We start from the raw sequence: 22966 nt of genomic DNA, 5'->3' as shown, positions 1-22966 counted from the left end.
ACTTAGAGGTATACACACACACACACACACACACACACACACACACACACACACACACACACTGTAAAAGGGTGCATCTTGGCTGGGTCCTAGGCTACAGTACCCCACAGTCCTTCTTTCTAGAGACTCACCTACCCTCTCCTTTGAGAAGAAGGCCTAAGAGCCTCCACTCACTTATTGATCACCTACTGTATACCAGCTTCTCTTCTAGGTGTTTCATGATTCCTGTCACTTGTCTCCCCTACAGTGTCCACCAGGTGACATGTATTAATCTTGGGGTTCGCAACACTCAAGTGATTAAGAGGTTACATTATTTTTTAGTGCTTCTAAGACAACATGACCATTTACAAGAAATGTGTGTTTTAACAGTGATGATTGGAAAGTTTTTGTTGCAAATGACAGCCCCATGTCAAGAAACAAGAAAGCAAGCTAGGGAGAGGCGTTTTGAAATCAAGGTATCACAACTGCAGTCTCTATCCCTTGTTTAAACAATACCAAATGTAGCAATCTGTTTCCAAATTCTGCTAGCTAGGAGTGAGGAGCTGGGAGCCCCGTCACACTGGTTCTTCCTGGCTGTCTGATGATGCAGTCTGTCCGGTAAGTCTGTCTGTTTCCAATGAGTCTTTATTCTAAGATCAGTAGTCCTTCTTCTTCTGGACACACTCAGGGGAGTAGAAGTGTGGCCTGGAGAGGGAATGCAGAGGCAGAGCACTAACCCAGCAGGCCTAGGATCCTGAGTCTCACTACCACCAGGACAGATTCAAAACAAGCAAACAAACAAAAACCTGGGGCCCTCAGAACACTCTGGAAACTGGCACCTGTTTGTTGGTTTTTATAAACTGGATCACAGATTCCAAAACTCAATGAAACTTCTGGGGACCCCTGATGTCCTCACCCTAGTCCAGCACTCCCATGGCATTGCCTTAGGAGCCTGTGGAACTAATTCCCACACTTCCAGGAAAAAAATTGTGACTACTTCCTTTTTTCAGGAGAATCGGAGAGCTCCCAAAATGCATTTTTTTTTTTTTTTTTGCATTAGGCCAGTTTATTGATTTAGAGGCTGAGTAGGGGAAGAAAATACAGTGTCTGGTGTGGAAACAAACCCGAGTTTAAAGGGGAAAAAGCGACAGTGCAACGACGTTGGTAGCACCCCAAATTAATAAGGAACAAAATGAGAATCATCCTTAGCGTTAAACGGGTTTGATGTCCACTGTGCCCCAGTCAGCATCACGCCTTCCTCTACAGTACGGCCACCAGGCCTTCCTCTCTGTAATTAAGCCCCTTGTGCCAGGGTTGCTGAGGGGTCAGGCCACTCCTGTTGTCCAAAAAGAAAATGAGTTCGTGTGAGCAAGAGGCTGAAGACAGAAAAATCAGGAACACCGTGGGCTTAATTACCACGAGTTTCCCAGCGGGACTCGTGGAGCCTGTCTTATTCCCTCTGATCCATCCACTGCATTGCTGTCTGGGGGCCTTCCTAAAACCGCTCCAACCCTGTCATTTCCCTGACTAGAATATTCCAATGGCTCCCCTTTGCCTCTGGCATAAAACACGGCTTCCTGTGAGTGGGAGGGTGGGGCCCATCATCGTCTGTCACTGCTTCCTAGGTCCTGTCCCATGCCCCCACCCCTGGGAACGTGAGACCCCATGTGGTAGGTTCTCCCCCTGCCCTCCGCTGCCCTCCACCTGCCCCCAGAGAGTTACAACGTGATCCCCACAAGGTTTGCCCTTGAGGCCTCCTGCTCCCAGCTCCCACTCCTCCACAAATCGGGGTCCACCCACGACTTTAATTGGGGCTCCTGTTGGATATATTTGACTGGCTTGCGACATTTCACACTATGCCCTTTGGGTCCCTCATCCATGTTGTAACCTATGTGAGAATTTCCTTTCTTCCTAAGACAGAATTGCATGCCATTGAATGGATGTATCAGGTAATATTTTGTGTGCCCGTTCTGCCATCAGTGCCCAGAGTTGACACCCCTTTCCAACTCTTGTGAATACTATAAATACGGGCATAAACGCACTTATTTAGCTCTCCCCTCTTAATTCTAAGAAGTATGAATACAGAAGTCAGTTTACCAATTTGAATGATAAATCTTTGCGGGGGAGGACCCATCCCATTTTTGTGCCAAATGAGCTGCACCATTTTACACGTGCACTAATAATACACAGACTTGGATTTCTCCACGTCCCCATCTTTTCTTCCCTTCCTTCCTCCTCTTTCCCCCCCTCCCTTTTCCTCTTCAATCCTCCTTCCTTCCCTTTCCTCCAGTTTTTCTTCCTTCAGCTCCCTCTTCTCCCTTTTTGATAGAGGCGTCCTAATGTGAACGAAATAGTATTCCACTGTGGTTTTAAATTGTGTCTCCTTGATGATAAGTGACGTTGAATATCTTTTCATGGTCTTATTGGCTACTTTTGTCTTCTCTGAAGAAATGAGACTAAAGTTCTTTGTTCATTTTTAAATTGAATTAGGGGTGTGTGTATGCTCATGTACACTGAGAGGTTCTCTATGTATTCTGAGCACTAAATACTTAATATCTAGCTAATGTGGCAGTAGTTTAACCCTTTCCAAACTCCCTCCTCTCATGGTAACCCAAAGATCAGAATGCTCAGTGGTCAGAAAAGCCTTTTATTCCATCAGAGTCAGAAAGACCCTGTCCCAGGAGTCTGCCTCTCTGTGCCTGGTTGAAGAGCATGGGCTGATGAGCCAGGGTCAGCCCCTGGCTGTTCTGTTTACCCAGCCCCTTCCTCCAGCTGGTTTCACCTCCCAGAACATATTGCCAAGGCCAAGAAGGATGTTTCCTCTGCTCGGTAGTAGAAAAGGGCTCTGAGGCCCATTAGGCACCAGTGATAGAATTCTGAGAGGATTTTAATAATATTCCAGATCCCAACAAAATTATTTCCAGAGGACATGCTTTTCAGGTTTCTTGAAGGATGTTTATAATAAGCCAGAGAATTTCTCTTGTTGTCGTTAATGTGCTAGAACTGGTTTCAGCTAAATTTTACATGAAAAGGATATATTAACCTGCATAAAATATGTTCATAATCTCAATTTAAAATTAAAAAGAAGGAAAAAACCCACAACCACATGTACAATATATTGCCCCAAGTAAAAGCCTTGGGAAAAAAACAAAAACTTTGCTTGTACCATGCTAGTACCATTTTTACAGAGATAAAATTCTATGCCCCCCTTGGCGCACATGCTCAGCCCATTATTGTCACGGGGAGTTATGTATGTTGACTGGAGGGAGAATCCAAGCTGAAGCTTTGAAGGGATGAGAGCGGGGAACACAGAAGTCATTTGGTTTCATGGGCCTCTCCTCCAGAGAGAGCAGGCGCTGGGGCTTCCAGGAACCGGAAGTGATCAAGAGCAAGTGGAAACGAGAGCATCCTGTGCTTAGGGAGTCTGTTCGCCGGGACATGGGGCTGTCATCTCCAGGCAGGCTGCATAGTTCGTGCAAGAGTGTTGAGTCACATGGCAGTACCCACACACACCTGCCAAGTCAGGTGCCTTTCTGCTGTTTGAGAAGCCCGTAACAGTAGGTTGAGGTGCTGATGATTTGTGGTGTGTGTGTGTGTGTGTGTGTGTGTGTGTGTGTAGGGTGGAAGGGCTAGGGGAAGCTTTTAAGACAAGGTAGTGTACTAAGGACCTATTGGGAACCTCACTGGGGGAGACTGTGTGAGTCCTGCCGTGGAAGTGCCACAGATGGAGGCGACTCTCAGTTGTGAAGGCTGCCGAGACTATGGTTCTAAAGGAAGGTGAGCTTCTTTATCTGCTGCATGGCTGGTCCAGATCACCCTTTCGGCTCCACCCCCTTCTCCCTGGTGCCCACTGAACGCTGACAAGCAGTGTGCAAGGTGCTGGGCAGGGCGGAACCTGAGCCTTGGAGCCACCTGGCCCAGGTGGTGAGCCGACCTGCAGAACAGCCCAGGTGGGGAGCAGGGCTGGATGCCCAGCAGGGCCTGCCCCATAGATGACCTCTCCTGGAGTCTAGTCCACCCTACGCCCAGGAGTCAAGCTGGGTCCCACTCTAGACGGCCTGTCCCCTGTGTCTTCGGGGACTGTCCCTCCCTAAAGAGCCATGACTTGCTTGCCGTCCCATCCTGGCTGATTTGCTGCCTTTATTGGGCACTTCATTTCTGAGATCATTGCACTGCTGGGAAATTTTTTAAAGAAACTTTTTTTGCTCTATTTTGGTTTTGTAATCTCGTGAAACAATATCATTCCTGCTCACATTTGATGGGTTTAAGCCGGTTTCATTTACAAGCTCAGTTTTGAACACAGAGTACTTCAGAGTTGTTATTAAAAGACTTTTTCACTCTCAGATGGAGAATACTAGAAATGAAGTGGCATTTTTTGGAAAGAAAGAACACAACCCATCAACATATGTAAGACATACATGCAAAGTATCAGGAATCTCTGTGTAAAATTCTGAGCTCACAGCCAAACAATGGTGCATCTGAGAGCTCCTTTTCCTCTGACTAGATTAAATTATAATTTAATCTAGTGCTGAGGACTTAACTCAGGGCTTTGTATTTACAAGACAAGCTTGAATTAAATTCTCAACCCTAAATTGATAAATCATCAATAAACATATATGATGGCCAAAAGCCAGTTGTGTGTATATATAGCTTTAGGACTTTCTGCTTGGAGTATGTATAAAGATGAAGAGTGCAAATTATTAATCTAGTCTGTGTACACTCATTGCCCACATTACATATTCTAATGTAAATTTTACAAATGATCAGGCATGCTCATTGTCATTTTAGATTTGACTTCATTACTTAGTTTGTGTCCTGTATACCATGACAGTGGCCTGATGATACTGTGACAGTGAGGGTTATAATGATGGCCGCAGTGGTGATAATAGTGATGGGAATGGTTGTAGTGATGGTAGAATTGAGATGAAGGTGATGATGTTGGTGGTAACATAGAGGATAGTGGTGGTGGTGGGGATGGTGATGATGATGATTAGAATGATGATATTTCAGTGGCCCTTTCCATATTCAGACCCTGTTCTAATACTTATCAATAAGGAGGCATATTTAATTTCGGGACAACCCCCTTATTGTCTCCATTTCACAGATGGGATGAGGTAGTGAACTGTTCCCTCATTGGCCTTTGTCAGATCTGATCCAACCAGGTGCTTGGTGACAAGTCCCTCCCCTCCCCCCGACTATGAGTCCATTCCCCCTGTCAGAAGCACTCGGTTAAGTCCGTCGGTTCTAGGGCATTCTTTTCTGCCCTGACCTCACTGGGCAGGTAAGACTGTACACGTGGATCCACCTCCCCCCCCCCACAGTCAGATATGGTGCAGCACATTTGAGCTTGAGGGGGTGTGAGGTAGAAACAAAGAGATCCCTGAAGCTCATTGGCCAGTCAGCCTGGCCAAATCAGTGAACTCTGGGTTCAATGAGAGACCCTGCCTAAAAAAATAAAGCAGTGATGAATCCAGGAAGACACAGAATGTTAATCTCTGGCCTTCACACACAAGTGCATATGCACACACAAAAACATTTGCAACACTATCACACACACACACACACACACACACACACACACACACACTAGGATTTCCCCAGCCATGTGTCTTTTTGGAGCTCAGTGCAAAGCCAGTGTGTGTTCCAGCCCACTCTTACCTTACTAGAGAGGTCAGATGTCACTGGCAGCTTAGAGTCAGCCATGATGGGCTTTTGTACATTTGCACAAGTCCACCAGAGGCACTGCCCTTCGGGGCTGGTTTCATTTTGTCCTGAACACTTGCTGGATGCAGCCATGAATGGATTTGAAGTCACTAGACTTGGGACCAAGGAGCAAGTCTGCTGCTTTCTGGCCATTGGTCACAAACAGGCCACTTGTCTTCGTTTCTGCACTTGTGGAATGGAGATGACTACAGAAAGTGCCTTCTGCATAGGCTTGCCATCACGCCAAGGGACCCTAAGGTGCTGTTGTTACATTCTAGTTGAAAAAGACAGAAGATAAAGGATGGGGCCTTGTCATGCCAAGGAGCACTGCATGCTGTGACAACAGCAGAGTCAGGCAGGGGCAGGAGGAACTCTGATGAGGAAGATACCACTTTAGAGCAAAGGCCTGATAATATGAGGAAGCAATGTTCACCATGGTGCAGGCGACACTCTTCCAGACGGAGAAAACAGCAAGTGAACAAAGGCCCTGAGGTCATCCCTGAGCAAGGAGCACTGCCCAGGGATGTCCAAGAAATGTACAGAGACTAATATGGCTGGACTGCAAGGAGAACACGTAGAGTGAGCTTCGGAGAGGCACAGGACATGGTCTTAGGAGAGAGCCTGATGAGGACACTGAGTCTTATTGTGAGCTTTAAAGGTCACCTTTGGAAAGTCTATTCCAGGCACTGCTTTAACTTGTTATTTATCAAGGTTATATTGCATACTATTTTAAAAAAAATCACTGGGTTTATTTGGTTCTGACTGGGCTTGGAAGTCCCATAGCCCCTAGCATACAGTGACTCCAAAGTCTCCAAATGCTTTTTTCTCTCTGCTTCTGAGAACATCCAAGGAACCATCTGTGATGACAACACTTGTTTATAATCTATTATGAAAGCGATGTCCCTGACGGTAACAGTAGGCCACACACACAGCATTTCCTGCAGTCCTGGCAGGAATTCCTCTGCGGCCATCACATGTGTCAATGTAGTCAATCTCTTTGTCCCGCCCATACTTCCTGCCCGGTCACTGGCCATCAGTGTTTTATTTATATAGAACAATATCCACAGCACTTCCCCTTTTTTTCTTTTTTTAAAAAGGAAGGTTTTAACTTTAACATAGTAAAATTACATATAACAAAGCAATTATCAAGCAAGAATTACAGTTACAATATTAAAGAAGATGTCCTATCTATCTTATATTTGTGAGTTTAAGGTTTTATATCTAACTTATCTTTTATCATAACTGAGGAAATTATAACTATCTAGTCTTTAACCACATCAAAGAACTGAGAAGGAACATAATGGTACCTGAGAAATGGTAGATGGATGCAAGCAACTTTTGGGAATCTTGCAAGAGTAGACCAAGATAGCTGGCAGCCTGGACAGTCACCTAATGTTTCTCAGCATTGTTGGTGCATTCAAATTGGCTACAGGCCTAGAGTATCTGACAGACCATTTTCAGAAGCAGGAATTCTGAAAGACCATCTTACCCTGTCTTGGCAGAGTACAGTGGTCGCTTTCCTTGTGTCCCGCTTGTCCAAGAACGACAGCATTGCATTCATACTGTCAACCGTCAAGGCAAGGGCAGTTCTTTGCCCAGTAGGCCATTTTGTGCCAAGAAGACAAACTTCCAAATGGAAATGTCTTAGAAGCCCAACATTCTCTCGGGATCAAATTGGTGCAGCCAGGAGCAATTGTGTCTCATGTCAACAGAATTCTAGGTTATTTAAATGCCATATTCTCTAGGTCTATGAAGTTTTTGAAGATTACCTATCTATCTGAAATATATCTATGTATACCTAGAAAACTTAACTAACATGGCTACAAATATGATTATCATAAATGACTAATTATTAATCTATTTTTAATTATCCATTACAATTTTAAATGAGTTACATAAACATAATACCTCAAACAAGAATAGAAATATATATATATATATATATATATATATATATATATATATACAGTATAACAAAATTAACTTCAAGTTTGTATCAATAAACTAAAATTTATACCAATGTAAAACATTTTAAACAAGTTGTTCTTTAAAAGTAGGTTGATTAATCTATCCTTTTATCATCTCTATATCCTCCTATATATCTATATCATATCCCCTTTTCTTTTTTAGAAAGAGATCACATTTATAATCAACCTGTTTTAAATAAAAATATTGGTTTTTCTCTGTCCCACACCAGAGGGCTCTTCTGATTTGGGACACAAGAATCTCAACCATTTTTTAAAAAAATATGTCTGGGTTTAGAGGGGGAGTGAGCCAATTCTACCTCTAAAGCCAGCTTGGTATATTTGGGAATTTGGGCGTAGCATCTCTTACTACTTCCTGCTGGAGGGGGGGCGCTGTATCTTATGGGGACGCAAAGAAAATCTTAGGCCTATGGGGTAGTCCTTGAGGCTGTATTGTGGGAGCCAGTTGCCTTGAAACCGTTCTGGATGTTGGATCATCTGGGCCATGGTGTCATCGGAGATCTTTCAGGGGGTCTTGGCTGGTCAAACCTGATGTATCTTAATCTGGAACAAATCCATAGCCTCTGGCTTTCTGTGGAAACAAAAGCAGAACCTCTTTTCCAAAGTAACATATCCTTATATCCAAATTTTGAAGTCAAGATACCTTTAAAATTTACATTTTGGCATAAGTGAACAGCTTTTACAATCAAATGTTTTTCTTTAGTTACAAATATCAAAGACAACATAATCCAGATTTTATGTGTGATAGCCATCTTTACGTGGCTTATTACCTTTACTGTTTTTTTTAAACACTTAATTTTTAGATACTATTTGTTTATATAACAGTATATTTTTTTAAGCCTACGTACATTTTTACATGCATTATAAACTATTTCATCTGAATCAGTCTTATTGCGAACTTATTGCTTTAAACTGTAGCCTTTTAAGCCTGAAACGGCGCTGTGGCTGCTGGCTCTGCCCACTTCAGCTTCCCAACATGGTGGTGGTACATTTTCCGCCAGCTCTGGGAGCCATCAATTCTCAGAAATAGTGGGTCTATGCTTCTTATCAAAGCAGGGTGTAGCCCAGAAACCTCTTTTTTTTTTTTTTTTAATACTAGTAAAGACTAAATCTACCACACAGCGTAATGTGCAGCTGGCAGACGCCTCATTTCTGCCATACCGCTGGTCAAACACACACGCTAGGAACCCACCAGTGTTCAAACCCGCGTTTTGCGGTGTCTAGCTGCGCATATGAGACAAGAAGCAGGAACCTGGTTTTGGCTCTTTTTAGAATTGGTTATTAAATATTCTCAGCTTTAAGGTGGAAACTCGAGCCGTTGGACACCATTTGTTGCTGGAGAGCTTCTCTCCAGGTTCCACCAATCCCCACAGTCCCACAATCCATGTATAAAATAATCACTCAGACAGTTATATTACTTATAAACTGTATGGCCGTGGCAGGCTTCTTGCTAACTGTTCTTATATCTTAAATTAACCCATTTCTATAAATCTATACCTTGCCACGTGGCTGGTGGCTTACCGGCGTCTTTACATGCTGCTTATCCTGGTGGTGGCTGCAGTGTCTCTCCCTCCTTCTTCCTGTTTCCCCAATTCTCCTCTCTCTTTGTCCCACCTATACTTCCTGCCTGGTCACTGGCCATCAGTGTTTTATTTATATAGAGTGATATCCACAGCACAATCCTTGAATGTTATCCCATAAGAGAGGCATTCTGTAAGTCGTACATGAGGAAACACAGGTACAGAGAGGTTGGATGCCTTGCCCAGGGCCATACACCATAGGAATGGCGGCCTTCTTGTTTCTGAGAGCAAGGCTCTTGAACACCACCGTAGATACCCTTGTGTGATCCTGTGTGGATGGATAGGGTTTAAAATGGCAGATTCTCAGGTCACACTTGTGGTTGAAGCAGATAATCAAACACTCTATTTTCCTAAGCAAAAGTATCATCTAGAGTGGTACTGCCTATAGAAGCACTCTGGGAAGGCAGCTTGGGATGCATGCATCCCTGGTTCATATGGGAAAGAAGATGAATGATTGTATCAGTGTATGGAGCAGTCACTGTGCAGCCAGGAGAAGTTTCGAGTATGGGAGCCTCACTGAGACTGTTACCTACAATCACATTTCTGTTTGCAAACTATGGCTTGTAAAACCTGTCAACTTGAAAAATCTCGAACCTATAAGATTCATCCTTGGCCTTTCTATGCTGGCTTCAACACATTACATACACAGATAGTGACTTGTGACTGTCCCAAGGGTTGTTGGCCTGGGCATGTGGCCTTCCATCATACTGAACATACACTGAGAACATTCTTTAACAACTGTCCTTTGAACTCTTTGGACTCAAGAGCATCGTGTGAATGTGCTTGGCTGGAGACTTCAAGCAAGTTCATCTGGTCCACAGTATCAACAAACTTCAATAGATGAAATCTTTGTCTCCACTTCTTTTCTGACTTCTAACTTTTCTGTCTTCTATAGACCTAGAGCACATTGGACTATTGGCCATCAGACCCTAGGTATGCACACAGAGGTTGGAAATTGAGGTGAGAACCTCAGATATGACCCCCAGGCTCAGGCAACAGAGCAAGAGGGTGTTTTGTGCCATGGACTCTTAGGTCCCTTGTGTCTCTGGACTTTGACTCAGATCATCAATATGTTTTTTGGTGAGCAGTCACAGCTCCATACTGACTTTGGGAATGTAAACCATTCAAGGTCTTGAGGCTACTGGTCCACCTGGACCTCTGACCTCAGCAATATAAGTTATTTCAGAGGCTTCTACCATATACTTTTCCTGGAGCAGAGATCCCGGTAGATTAATGACCTCTACTCCAAGGAGTTGGTGAATTAGTCTGGTGATTGACTTATAATTCTTTCCATTCAACTCTCAGCTTCATCTTGCCACTATCCAGCAGCTATTTCCCACACAAGCTGGTCAAGGCAGAGCCTACTCCCTTGTGACCTCCATCCACCCCATACTGGTTAGAGGCGTACCTGCTCCTATTCCAGAAGCCTCATGTCTTGTGTGAGAATGGGGAGGTAAGGGCCTGGAGAGCTATCCTCTGTCCCTTTATCACCTCCTCTCAATGATGGCAGTTCTGTGTGACCTTGTGCTGTGTGGCCTTGGGTTTTGCATCTCTTCATACCCAGGCTGCCATCCAATAAGGATGAGGCAGGTCATGCCCTTCATCCTCAGAACCTCCAGCTGGAGCTCACACTGCCTGCTGAGTGGTGTGAGTCCGTATCCAAGCCTTATGCAGTGTGAGCTAATGGTCCTCACTCCTTTCCCCATTGTGTCTGATGCCTGTATCTTAGTTAGGGTTTCTATTGCTGTGAAGAGATGTAATGACCACAGCAACTCTTATAAAAGAAGGCATTTAACTGGAGGTGGTTTACAGCTCAGAGGTTTAGTCCATTATCATCATGGTGGGAAGCAGGGCAGTGTGTAGCCAGACATGGTGATGGAAACGAAGCTGAGAATTCTACATCTTTACCCACAGGCAACAGGAAGCAACTGTATGCCACACTGGGTGTAGCTTGAGCATACAAGACCTCCTACCCTGCCCCCACAGTGACACACTTCCTCCAGTGAAGCCACACCTACCTACTCCAACAAGACCACACCTCCTAATAGTGCCACACCCTTTGGGGACCATTTTCTTCTAAACCACCACAGGCTGCTTTTATAAAAAGGGACTGTTGTCCACCTGTCTAGATCACCTAGATATGAGGTTTGTACTTTCAACAATGTGCACTGCCTTGATTTGAAATGCTGTACTGCTCATGTACTTTTCTGAGGGACCAGATCCCAGGCAGGATAGATGACTCTGACTCCCGCATATATACCTGGTACTGTAAGGTACAGTTTTCTGCAGATTTGTTTGGTTAGTTGGTTTTGCTACAGGGTAGTCCATGCTGGCCTCCAATTCATGACCCTCCTGCTTGCACCTCCTAAGTGCTGGGATTACAGTTGTGTTACCACTCCCAGCAGTGTCCTGCCTTTTAAAAGCTGTCTATTCATCGGTGATGTGAATGTGACCATTGGCCCCACCTCACAGGACAGAGGTGAGAACTGAATGCAATGGTGAAAGCTAGTTGTCAGTGAGCTGAGTTCTGCTCTCAAAAGGACCAAGTCTCAGCTGCCACACTGAGCTACCTCCCAAAGCCACTCTGGGCATTTACCATCTCTGTCGTGGAAAAAAATACTTCTTTTGTTGGTTTTCCTCCTTTATTTTTATTTAACATCATAGCAGAAAACTCTAGATCTTCTTTTCAGAAATATCAATATCAATATATATGCTTGGAAGCAACCCATGCACCTCAACAATGCCAAGTTCATCTCCAAGGCATGTTGGTGGCCACATGATGGATGGGCCTAAGGCATTCTTTCCCCTCCTGAGTATAGATGTTCAGAGACTCTCAAGGCTCTGGGTGTGGGAGAGCAGAATGTGCTAAACACTCAGCTTCAGCATCCTCACTAGCCATGGTTATGTGTGTGTGTTGGAGGGGGGGCTTTGGGGAGACTGTTTTTTACCAGTTCTTTCTCTGTTGAATAAAAAATGAGCACTTATCTTGAAGGGAGAAGAGGAAGTCTGCCCCGACAATTCTCATAGTCTCTTGGGGAAATGGATTCCTGATACTGCAACTCTGTAGACCTGCAGCCCTGGCTGGAGCTCTAAGGTGACGTGAGCGCGAAGCTCCCATGTCCTGGGTATTGATCTGTTGCTGTGGTAATGGTATTACCTCACTGAACTCTTCACATTGGCAAACCGGGAGCTGCTGCAATTGCATTTCTCTCTTATTCCTGCAAACTTAATTCAGCATGCACACCCAGCTGCAATCTCTACAAGAAAGTATTGTTTTGCAGGAGTCTGCATAAGAGATCATTAAACCCCTGCTCACCCAGGAAGGGTAACTTTCAGTTGACTCCATGGAAACCCGTGCACAAGATGAAATCCTCGGAAAGTGCCCATTAGGAGCATGAAGTATGTGTTGTGAAGAAATGCATAACTCCCGGATCTCTTGAGGTCGGTTTTCCTGGTGTCAGCAGGCTCAAGCCATTCCTTCCCCACGGGTGTACTTTCCATAACCATCACCCTAAACTGGGGCAGAGAAAGGCTTAAATTAGAGCTGAGCGAGGCAGCCTGAGTTGGTACATGTGACCTCAGCACCTCACCACTGGTGGAGCAGGAGGATGAGACTAGGCAGGCCATCCGAGGCTCTAAAATTCCCATTCCCTCTTCTACCTAGACTGCAAAGACTTCCCACTGCACACAAGCTGTAGCCTGCGTGATCACAGGAAGTCATGCCGGGTGTGAGATTTAACCTGGCTCCATAGCCATCAGTGACAAGTTGAGTTTAAGTCTAGTATTAGTGGGTTTCCCCAAGGATGGGGAGGGGGGTCATTGTGTCCCTGACATGCACTAAAAAAAGTAAAGAAAAAAATAAGTGACACCAAGGAAATGGAGTTGTTGAGACTCATGCTTCTTAGGTGGGAGGGCAAATGGTGTGCTCTGCAAGGCTGACAGTTTCTTTTCTTTCTTTCTTTTTTTAATTTAATTTTATTTTACAATACTATTCAGTTCTATATAATAGCCACAGATTCCCTTGTTCTCTCCCTTCCTGCCCCCTCCCCTTCCCCCAGCCCACCCCCCATTCCCACCTCCTCCAGATCAAGGCCTCCCCCAGGACTGGGATCGACCTGATAGACTCAGTCCAGGCAGGTCCAGTCCCCTCCTCCCAGATTGAACCAAGAGTCCCTGCATAAGTCCCAGGTTTCAAATAGCTAACTCATGCAATGAGCCCAGGACCTGGTACCACTGCCTAGATGCCTCCTAAACAGATCAAGTCAATCGACTGTCTCACCTATTCAGAGGGCCTGATCCAGTTGGGGCCCCTCAGCCTTTGGTTCATAGTTCATGTGTTTCTATTCGTTTGGCTATTTGTCCCTGTGCTTTATCCAACCTTGGTTTCAACAATTCTCGCTCATATAAACCCTCCTCTTTCTCACTAATTAGACTCCCAGAGCTCCACCCGGGGCCTAGCCTTGGATGTCTGCATCCAGATTCCTCAGTCCTTGGATAGGGTTTATGGCACAACTATTAGGGTGTTTGGCCATCCCATCACCAGAGTAGGTCAGTCCCGGCTGTCTCTCGACCATTGCCAGCAGTCTTTTGTGAGGGTATCTTTGTGGATTTCTGTGGGCCTCTTTAGCTCTTTGTTTCTTCCTTTTCTCATGTGGTCTTCATTTACCATGGTCTCCTATTCCTTGTTCTCCCCCTCTTTTCTTGGCTGACAGTTTCTTAAGAGTGAAACATACATTTGCCATATGGCCCAGGTATTCCACTTTGGGGTATTTACTCTAGAGAAACAGAAACACCCACAGAAGCCTGTCAATGCATGTTTATGATGACCCCTGCTACAGCCCAGTCATATAGATCCCTGGCTGGTTTAGGGCTTTTCTGAGGCCAGAGACCGGGAACTGCCTTCACCTCCCTATGCCCTTCTGAACACACTGCTCTCGATTTTCATTCCTACTGCTTCAGTGGCTCCGGAGCTACTTTTCAGTGAGAGAGAGAGAGAGAGAGAGAGAGAGAGAGAGAGAGAGAGAGAGAGAGAGAGAGAGAGATGTCACTCAAGAGACCTGAGCACACAGGAGCAGCTGGAGCCTTTCCCTGGGCCAGGAGCCCCTTTCTGTAAGAGTTCTCTGCCTCGGACTCAGCATGTCCCAAACCTCAGCTCAGGCTCTTCCTGAGAGGCAGCATCTCTACACATCGGTCCGCTGCTTCCTGTGTCCTCAGCACAAGGGGAAGAGAGGCAATAACAACAGAAAGTACCCTTGTTGAGCTGTGGGTGGCAGGTGGGCACACGGGGACTGAGCAGAAAACATCTGACAGTAAGCCCGCCTCCTCCCCCAAGAGCCTGTGTGTTCAGTCAGAAAGGTTTAAGGTTCCCCCCAAGGTTGGGGTGCATGTCACCTGGAGGCCAGGCTCCTTTCCTCAGGTGGAAGCAGTTCACCTCTGTTGCTGCTGCCACTGGCTCCTCCTTCCCGATGGAGCCAACCATCCCTCTTCCCAGGCAGCAGAGAGAGCCCAAGTCCCTATTGTCTCGTCCGTGTAGCTGGATTTACCGCAACTCAGTTAAGGCCAAGCTGTAGAGGGCAGGACAGCAGGGAGGCATGTGTCTGGGAGGATTGTGTGAAGGGGTGCTAGAACCTCCCATTCCCAGCTTGCTTCCTCACTGAATAGCACCAGTTAGCAGCTTCTTCCTTCCTTTCCCCCACCTCATGTTGGCATGACCTAGTATGTACCCATTCATGGGAAGACCGATCATCTCTTCTTTCCCCAAATAAAGCATTTTCTCTTCATCTATACTGTGATCAATAGACTATTACGTAAAGGATGCCATAATTAAATTCCATAAACAAAGTAACTTATACAGCAGAGATATGTTTCCCCAAAAAGGCTTCAAGCCCAAGACCAACATGGCATTAGGCCTGACTTCCCCTGATTCCTTAGCTTGTAGATGACCAGTGTCTTCACAGCACCATCCCTCTTATTAAGTGGCCTTTATCCCAGTGCTTGCTGAAAAGAAGTACTCACATCGGATTAGCATTCACTCTACCAACCTCATCCTAACCTGATCAGTACTTTAAAGACCCCTTCTCCAAATGCAGTCACGTTCTGAGGTACTGGGGGATAAACAGCTTAGGAGTTTGGTGGCGGGGGGTGGGGTGGGGGTGGGGTGGGGTGTATAATTCAGCCCATAACTAATTTCCCAGAATCTCTTGCTGGCAAAAAAAAGATCCCGGCTTACATGGTCTACACTGCTCTTGTTCATGCGTGAAGGATTCAATGTGTACATAGGTAGAAGAGGTTTAGCTGAGCAGATGGAAAGTGATGGTGCCAGAATGTGGACTTACTCCACACACATGCATTTAGCACCTTCTACGGGGCAGAAGCTGTGTCAAAATACTCACACGCATCTCATTTACACACTCACAACTAACTAGCTACTTACTATTGTTCCTGAGCGCTAATGAGAGAACTACCCAAAGTCAAGTAGCTGGCACTTGAACCTTGTCCGGATTCCTCTTGCCCCTCAGCTCTGCAGGCAGGTGGGGGCCATGCTAAAACTCTCCTCCCCTCCCCATGCACATGACCGCCATGATGCAGGCGAGAAGAATGTGCTGCCTTCAATGTACTGGTGTCTCCCTGCATCTTCTGTCTGTCACCTACTGATTAGAGAGCCTCCCTCCAACTGCAGAAAGGATCCTCCCTGACTAGTAAGGAATGGATGAGAAGGAGAGCAAAAACGGCAGAAGACAAAGGTATGAGCATGTATGAGGACCAGGCGGCTACACACAGATGGCAGATCTTGCATCTTGTAGGCTCAACCAGTTACAGGCTGACGATATTTGGAGGAAATTGCATTTGTACTGAGCTTGGACAGACTTTTTACTTTTTGTTTCTCATTATTCTCCAAATGATATAGTGTAGCAACAATTTTCAGAGAATTTATGTTGTACCTCATGTTATAATTCATCTAGAGAACAATTAAAGTATAAGAGCATGTATGTACAAACGTGTACACAGAACATGATACTGTTATACTAGGGTCTTGGGCATCCGAGGACTTTAGTACCTGTACAGCTCTTGGAATCAATCCCTTGCAGATTTCAAGGGTTGGGCATACAGTCGCTTTGAGGAGCAGCAGAGAATCCCACCAAGCATTCCTGAGGCCTGGGGAAAAGGCAAAATAAGGTAAAACCAGAGTGTCCTGAAGAGGTGCCGCTGATGGGTTTAGAAGTGGCACAGTCTGCTTCCTGGAAATTCAGCAGCAGCTGTGTATGATGTTGACTTAGTCAGAGGCCCGTGAGTCCCACTTTGGAAGTTCCTGTTAATGCTTTCAGCAGAGCCCTAAGGCTGCAAGAGGACCTGCAAACAGTAGGTTAGTATGACTGAAGCTTGCTCTCAGGTGGCCTGTGTCTCGCCACCCCTCTGATTCCTTGGGAGAATGCTTCTAGGACTCCCCATATAAAGCAAAAGCCAAGTCCTCGGTATAAATGGTGCATATCTGCATCACAATGTAGCCTCCCTATATCCTTCTGTGTTCCTGAGATCATCCCTAAATTACTTACCATACTAAATATAATGCAAATGCTGTATAAACAGTAGGTGTGCTGTATTGTTTAGGGAACAGCAGAGGGAAGTCCACATGTGTAGTACAGATGCAACTTTTCCCCCAAACACTGGGCTGTTTGCAGGACTCACAGATATAGAAGACTAACTGTAATTCTACACCCCACACCCCACCCCACCCCAGTATCCAGAGTACCAAACAGGCCTAAAGACTGCTGTTTTGAGAACTGGCGGCCAGTAGAGAACACACAGAGTGCTCCCTGGTCCATCCTCAGAAACCTGCACTTCTGTCTAGAACTGGAATTGCTGTTGACACTGGGCATGGGTTTGTTGGGTTTGTCTAGCCAAGGTTACAGTGAGAGTACCTGGACTATAGCAATCGAGATCCCTTACCTGGTCCTGTCCCACGGCAAGCCCTTGCCTCCTGTGATGGTTACATCATACCCTGGTCCTGGCAGCTGGCTTTACTCTGCCCTCTGGTCTTACCATCTCTAAGCTATTTCTTAGGTGGACCTAAGTTTTACTGAGGCATCATCGTAAACAAAGGCCGGTCGGGGAAACCAGTGAGAGGGACCCATTTGCCCATTTCCCTTGGCTGTTAGGACTGTATTTCCAGTCGATCAAGCTGAGGACTGCAGTTAAGCACATGTTTGATGGTGCCAGCCAACTGTGCCTGCCAGAAAAACAATAGGTTCTTTAAAGGTGCCAAGCACTGCTGTTATGCATCTTCTGTTGTAAACTGTATACACTTCACACTCCGGAGCCTCCTGTGTGCTGCCTCATATCTTCAATCAAATTATTACACTCCAGAAATATGCATAAGGGAAATGATTGTACACATTTTATGGTGGGTTGTTGCTTGTAGCAGTAATTGAAGTACCTTTCCCACTTATGAAAGTACTAATTTTATTTGTTTTTATTGCTTTTCTAGATGCAATTATTTATTTAGTGTGCTTTGGCTTTATTAAATTATGTTTACTATAGGAACATCATAAAAATGTATGAAAACAACAGATCAACCACGCCAGCCTGGTGACCTGTACTGAGAAAGCTGGTGTTATTTTTCATATCCAAACATAATGAAATAACTTAAGAATAAACAGATAATCTACACTAGAAAACAATACGCTTTCAAAGTAATGCAATAAAACAACTGGACAATATGATTTCATAAGCCTGGGTTCTAAAATTTACATGAGTTGGGTTTTGAGTACTTATTGGAGGACACGTGGTGTTCCTAAATGGAATCATTACAATGTGAAATGTAATGAAAGCACAAGGCGAGAAGGTACGTGGGGTTTCTTTGGCTGGTAAGAGGTGGACGACCAGAACGCAGTGTAAAGACTTTCAGTGTCAAAAGGCAAACCGAGACTCCATCCCTACAAATGTGCTTAATTTTGAACTTGAAAAACGGTTAGACCCTGTGCACATCGCATGAAGTCACCTGGGCCGGATATGCTGGCATTAAGTTCTTTGTCCACCCTTTTGGGCCCCTTGTTTCCAGTCCTCTCAGCATTTTGTCTCAAAAGAACAAATACTCTCTGCTTTGACATCCTGTTGGAGACACGTACATTCCATGTCAACAGTGTCTTTGCCCTGGACTTCCATAAGATAAAAAAGATAGAGGCATATAGGGTTTTTTGTTTGTTTGTTTGTTTGTTTGTTTGTTTGTTTTTAAAAAGTGTGATTCAAAATAACAACAAAAAAGAAACTGAAAACCTAACCCTCAAATCTAACATCTAGGTCAGAAACACAGAGTTGCTGAAATGAAAATGTCGATATGACTGTAATTAGTGACCACATTTACTTATCTAATTGCAAATTTTAATTAATCGGTGTGTCGGGTAACTAGATATGCCTACTGCAACATCCAAAAGGTACAAAACAAAGAATAAAAAATAAAGTGTGAGTCTTCCCAACCACCCAGTTTACACCCCTTGAAGCTGTGGCTATTGGGTTCTCCACTTACTGATTTCCAAGGGTAACAAGTTTGCTTACATGCATGTATGCACACACATTTTCATAAATAACACTACATAGAGACCGTGTACAGCTCCATTGGTTTTGAATGATATTTATGGTACAGAGGGTCAAACCCCAGGCCTTGCACATACTGGGCAAGCAGCATACAACTGAGCTACACCGCCAGCCCCAGATCCATGGTTGTTAAAGATTCCTCCATCATACATTCTGTTCTACGAATGCCCATGTTTCTACTGAAGAACCTGAGCTTGCTTTCCTTCTTTCTTTTGCTCTTCCTTCCTTCCTTCCTTCCTTCCTTCCTTCCTTCCTTCCTTCCTTCCTTCCTTCCTTCCTTCCTTCCTTTCTTTCTTTCTTTTGTCCCCAAAAAGAGAATAATCTCAATAGCAACAAATGAGAGGATATAGTAGTTTGAGCAACTTAAAATTTGTTTGGAAACTTAAAAGGCCACACTTAAGTGTGATTTAAAATCATGCCTTCCAGTAACAGCGATTGTGTCGGCATGCACAAGCCCCACTCAAGCCAGACCAAACCCCAGCACGAAGAGAGGAGGTGAACATGAGGTCCCACCTCTAGCCGAGGAGCTATTGGCAATTGGCAGCTGCTGGGAGAGGGACAGTCAGTTTTCTTCAGGAGTGTTGCCTCTTAGAGTTTGCCCACGCTTCAGTGAAAGGCCACTCATCCGAGAATATGTGTGCAGCACACACTGGACTTGATGGGTGGACAACACACGCACACAAAGTTGGGTGGGTAGGCAGGAGGGGCGTCTGGGAGGAGTCGAGGATGGCTGAGTGTGACAAAAATGCGTTATACAAACTCCTCAAAGAACTAAGACCAAAGCTGTGGGTCTCTCTCTCGGGGTGAGCAAGGTTGTCTCACTTATCTGCACAAGAGCTGTTGTGTGTCCTTTCCTGGGAGCCTGGGGCTTTGTCGTCCTCTGCTTGTTCCCTGGTGGGTTGTTGGTCAGGATCTTTGCTGAACTGTCAGCCCTTAGATATGAGCTGCAAACATCTTCCTTGTTCTCTTTTTTATTGTTTTTTGACTCAATTAAGAGAATATTTTGCTATCTAGAGCAGGACAATGCGCCATTTGTAAAGTTGCCATATGCCTAAGATGGTTTTCCTAAAAGTTCTCCGTATGTTATTCTAATAGTTTTAGGGGTTTACATATTTGGAGGTGATATAGGGTGTGATTTTATTCCATTTTGCTCCCAAATATTGCAGTAGCATTTACTGGAAGATGATACTTCTGGGATCTCTAGCCAGTTCCACTGATAAGCATGTCTGTTCATCTGCCAGCATTGCCATATTTAAATAAGTCCAGTTGTATAGTTTTAGTATTTGCCAATTATTCATTATCTTACCATCTCTTAATCATATTAAGAAAACATGCAGCTGTGACTACGTCATTCAAAGATTGACTTTGTCAACAGTGATTTTTAAATGTTATTGAATGGCTTTCCAGCATCTATAGAGATAATGATGAGGTTTTTCTCTTTTGCTCTTTTACTAATATAAATCATTTTAAAATACTGAACCATGTTTGTGTTCCAGGATAAAATCAACCTGAATATGATTACCTATCACTTATGTGCCTCTTCACTCTCCTGAATAAATTTGAATTAAAATGTGTATGAACACAGAGTTCGTTCTAAAACCCGTCAGGGTTGTCTTCCCTCTTGTTCTCTGATGAGCATAATGACGTGAGATGGTCTGTTCTGCACAGCAGCTTCCTTCAGGAATGCCCGGCCAATAGCTCTCCTGGTGCTGCTAAGAGGTAACCCCTCCTTGCTGCCCTCTGAGGGTATTTAGCAAATTCAGGTTGCCTACACTTAGCATTTATCATTCATATTTTCTGGGACATAATCATTTTACCCTGTGTTTCAGTTTTCCTCTTCAGTGTGTTGAGCCAAGCAGCCTTCTAACAGTGTGTGAAAATTCCTTTATTTTCAATCTATTACCTTTCTTGTTTCCTGTTTTATTCATTCATGCCTTTTTATATTTTTTCTTTTTATAGTGATCAATTTTTTACCAATATGCCCATTATTGGTACTTTCAAGCACTTGATTTTAGATATTTTGGTCTGTTTTGTTTTTTGTTTTCTCTTATCATTTTGTTCAATTCCTAACTTTCTGAATTTGATGTTTGAGCCTCATCATGTTATTAAGTAATAAAACATGTTCCATGACCACTGTTCTCGCTGTACTCTTTAGCATGTAGCAAGAAATACTTTCTTCATTATTATTTTCCAGATACTCTGAATTTTTCATTATGTAATTACATCATTCACAAAATTTTCTAAGTTTGGTATTAGTTGCCAGTAGACTTATTTCTGTCTCCCGTGCATTTCCTTTTGACCAGTGTTAGTGCTAGGTTTTGCTTTTTAGAATTAGCTATTATTTGTGAGCTAGAGTCCAATGTCTCTTGTGAGTACTTGACACCAACTTAAACATTAATGGCAGTGTCTCTTGGCAGAGCATGGTGTTCTATGTGAGCTGTATCTTTTGATGTTACTTGGTTTTGCCTATTTGTGTTTGTCTACACGTTTCCCTTACCGCCGTATAAATACTGTGAAAACAGGTACTTGGTAAATGAGTGTATGGTAGACAACTTGACTGTGGTCAGCTTGAATTGTGTTTCGCTTCTGTTTTTCTATACAGCCAAAGATCGCTGAGGAAAACTTGACCTATGCCGAGCTGGAGCTGATCAAACCGCGTCGTGCAGCCAAGGGAGTCCCCAGCAGCACCGTGTACGCGCAGATCCTCTTTGAGGAGAACCAGCTGTAGTGACGCCTCTCCTCTGGCTGTCACCTGCTCCGTCTTATTTATGACACTCAGAAACAGAGGCCCTATTTTTGTATTTTCACACGTGCCTTCAGTGTGATGGGGAGCCCCTTGGCAGTCTCATGTCTTCTAAGAGATACGCACTCTCCAGGAAAGAGGGGCCACAGCCTTGGGCTATATCTCCTCAGACAAGAGGTCCCTGGCCTGATCCTGAGATGCAAGGACTCTGCTTCCAGGAGCATCTGCTGAGCCAACCCTTATCACTTTCTTCTCTTCTTTTCCTGAGTCTTAATTTGTTAAATAACAAGTTAAATCTCAAGTTTAATCGCCACCCTCACTGTGTCTAAGACATCAAGCACCCAGTTTATAGCCACAGGAGATGCCTGTAGAGGTCACAGAGAGAGGTGGGATCTATGGACTCACTGGTTCTCTGAGGCTCAGATGTGTGCTGGGACACCCGGAGCACAGCAAGCCCCCGGTTGTGATGGCAAGCAGCCACTTATGATGGCATCCATTGTTTAATCGATGCTCTGAAGCTGGCCATGTAAGGGCAGAGTGCTGATGGTTCCAAGTCTGAGGTCCGTCTCGAGAAATTCCGGCACTCCTCTTTAGACCCATCCCTCACCAGGGCAGTAGAGTGATAGGAAAACATATTGCTCTCTCGTTTCCAAAGACTCGAGTATGGTACCAGTGGGTATGTCACGTAAGTGGGTAAAGTGTGCCGAACTCAGTCGGCTCCCACTCCCTGGAGAGCAGAGCCTCTCACTGTCCCCTCCACATAGAAGTGGAAGAACAAGCCATTTCAGAAATCTATGTCAGGAAGACTCAACTCTTGGCTGGTACTTTGTCCATCTCAGCTTTGGATGTGAACTGCAATGGTCTTGGATGGACTCCAGGGGACCTTGGAGAAGTTTCTCTGTGGACCTAAATGATGTACAGAAAAGTCGGACTTGATGGAAGTAGATCTACTCTGCAAGAGTCATCCCAATATGCGGAGTGCTGTTCAGGATGCTTGTTGATGTGTGTGTACTCTGGTGGCCGTTTACGACACTCTATAAACATTGTTTGGCTATGTAATTTACCGTGTATATATGATAAATTATCTATTTTAAACACAGCTGGGGTGTGAGTTGTGTCCTTTCTACCACCGTAAGTCTTACTTGAGTTTCTTACCCCTAATCATCTAGACTTTCTGTACCTATAGAAAAAAAATTAACCCTTTCTAGGATTCTTTTTTTTTTTTTTGTGATATATATTTTTTATTTTACAATACCATTCAATTCTACATATCAGCCATGGGTTCCCCTATTCTCCCCCCTCCCACGCCCTCCCCTTACCCCCAGCCCACCCTCCATTCCCACCTCCTCCAGGACAAGTCCTCCCCCGAGGACTGTGATCAACTT

At 44.6% G+C, this 22966-nt stretch overlaps 1 protein-coding gene across 1 annotated transcript in view; it reads left to right on the top strand.

Annotated features, from left to right (window-relative positions):
• Vstm4 (V-set and transmembrane domain containing 4) overlaps window positions 1-22680 on the top strand; it is an 86460-nt gene extending 63780 nt beyond the window's left edge. Inside the window, exon 8 of the mRNA XM_028878373.2 lies at window positions 21441-22680. Within this exon, the coding sequence (XP_028734206.1) occupies window positions 21441-21566 (126 nt within the window). The 3' untranslated portion in view covers window positions 21567-22680. The remainder of the gene's footprint in view (window positions 1-21440) is intronic.
• Window positions 22681-22966: the final 286 nt, after the last annotated feature.

Source organism: Peromyscus leucopus, chromosome 9, assembly GCF_004664715.2.
Source record: "Peromyscus leucopus breed LL Stock chromosome 9, UCI_PerLeu_2.1, whole genome shotgun sequence".
In the NCBI taxonomy this organism is placed as follows: Eukaryota; Metazoa; Chordata; class Mammalia; order Rodentia; family Cricetidae; genus Peromyscus; species Peromyscus leucopus.
This window is presented reverse-complemented; position numbering and strand designations above follow the sequence as displayed.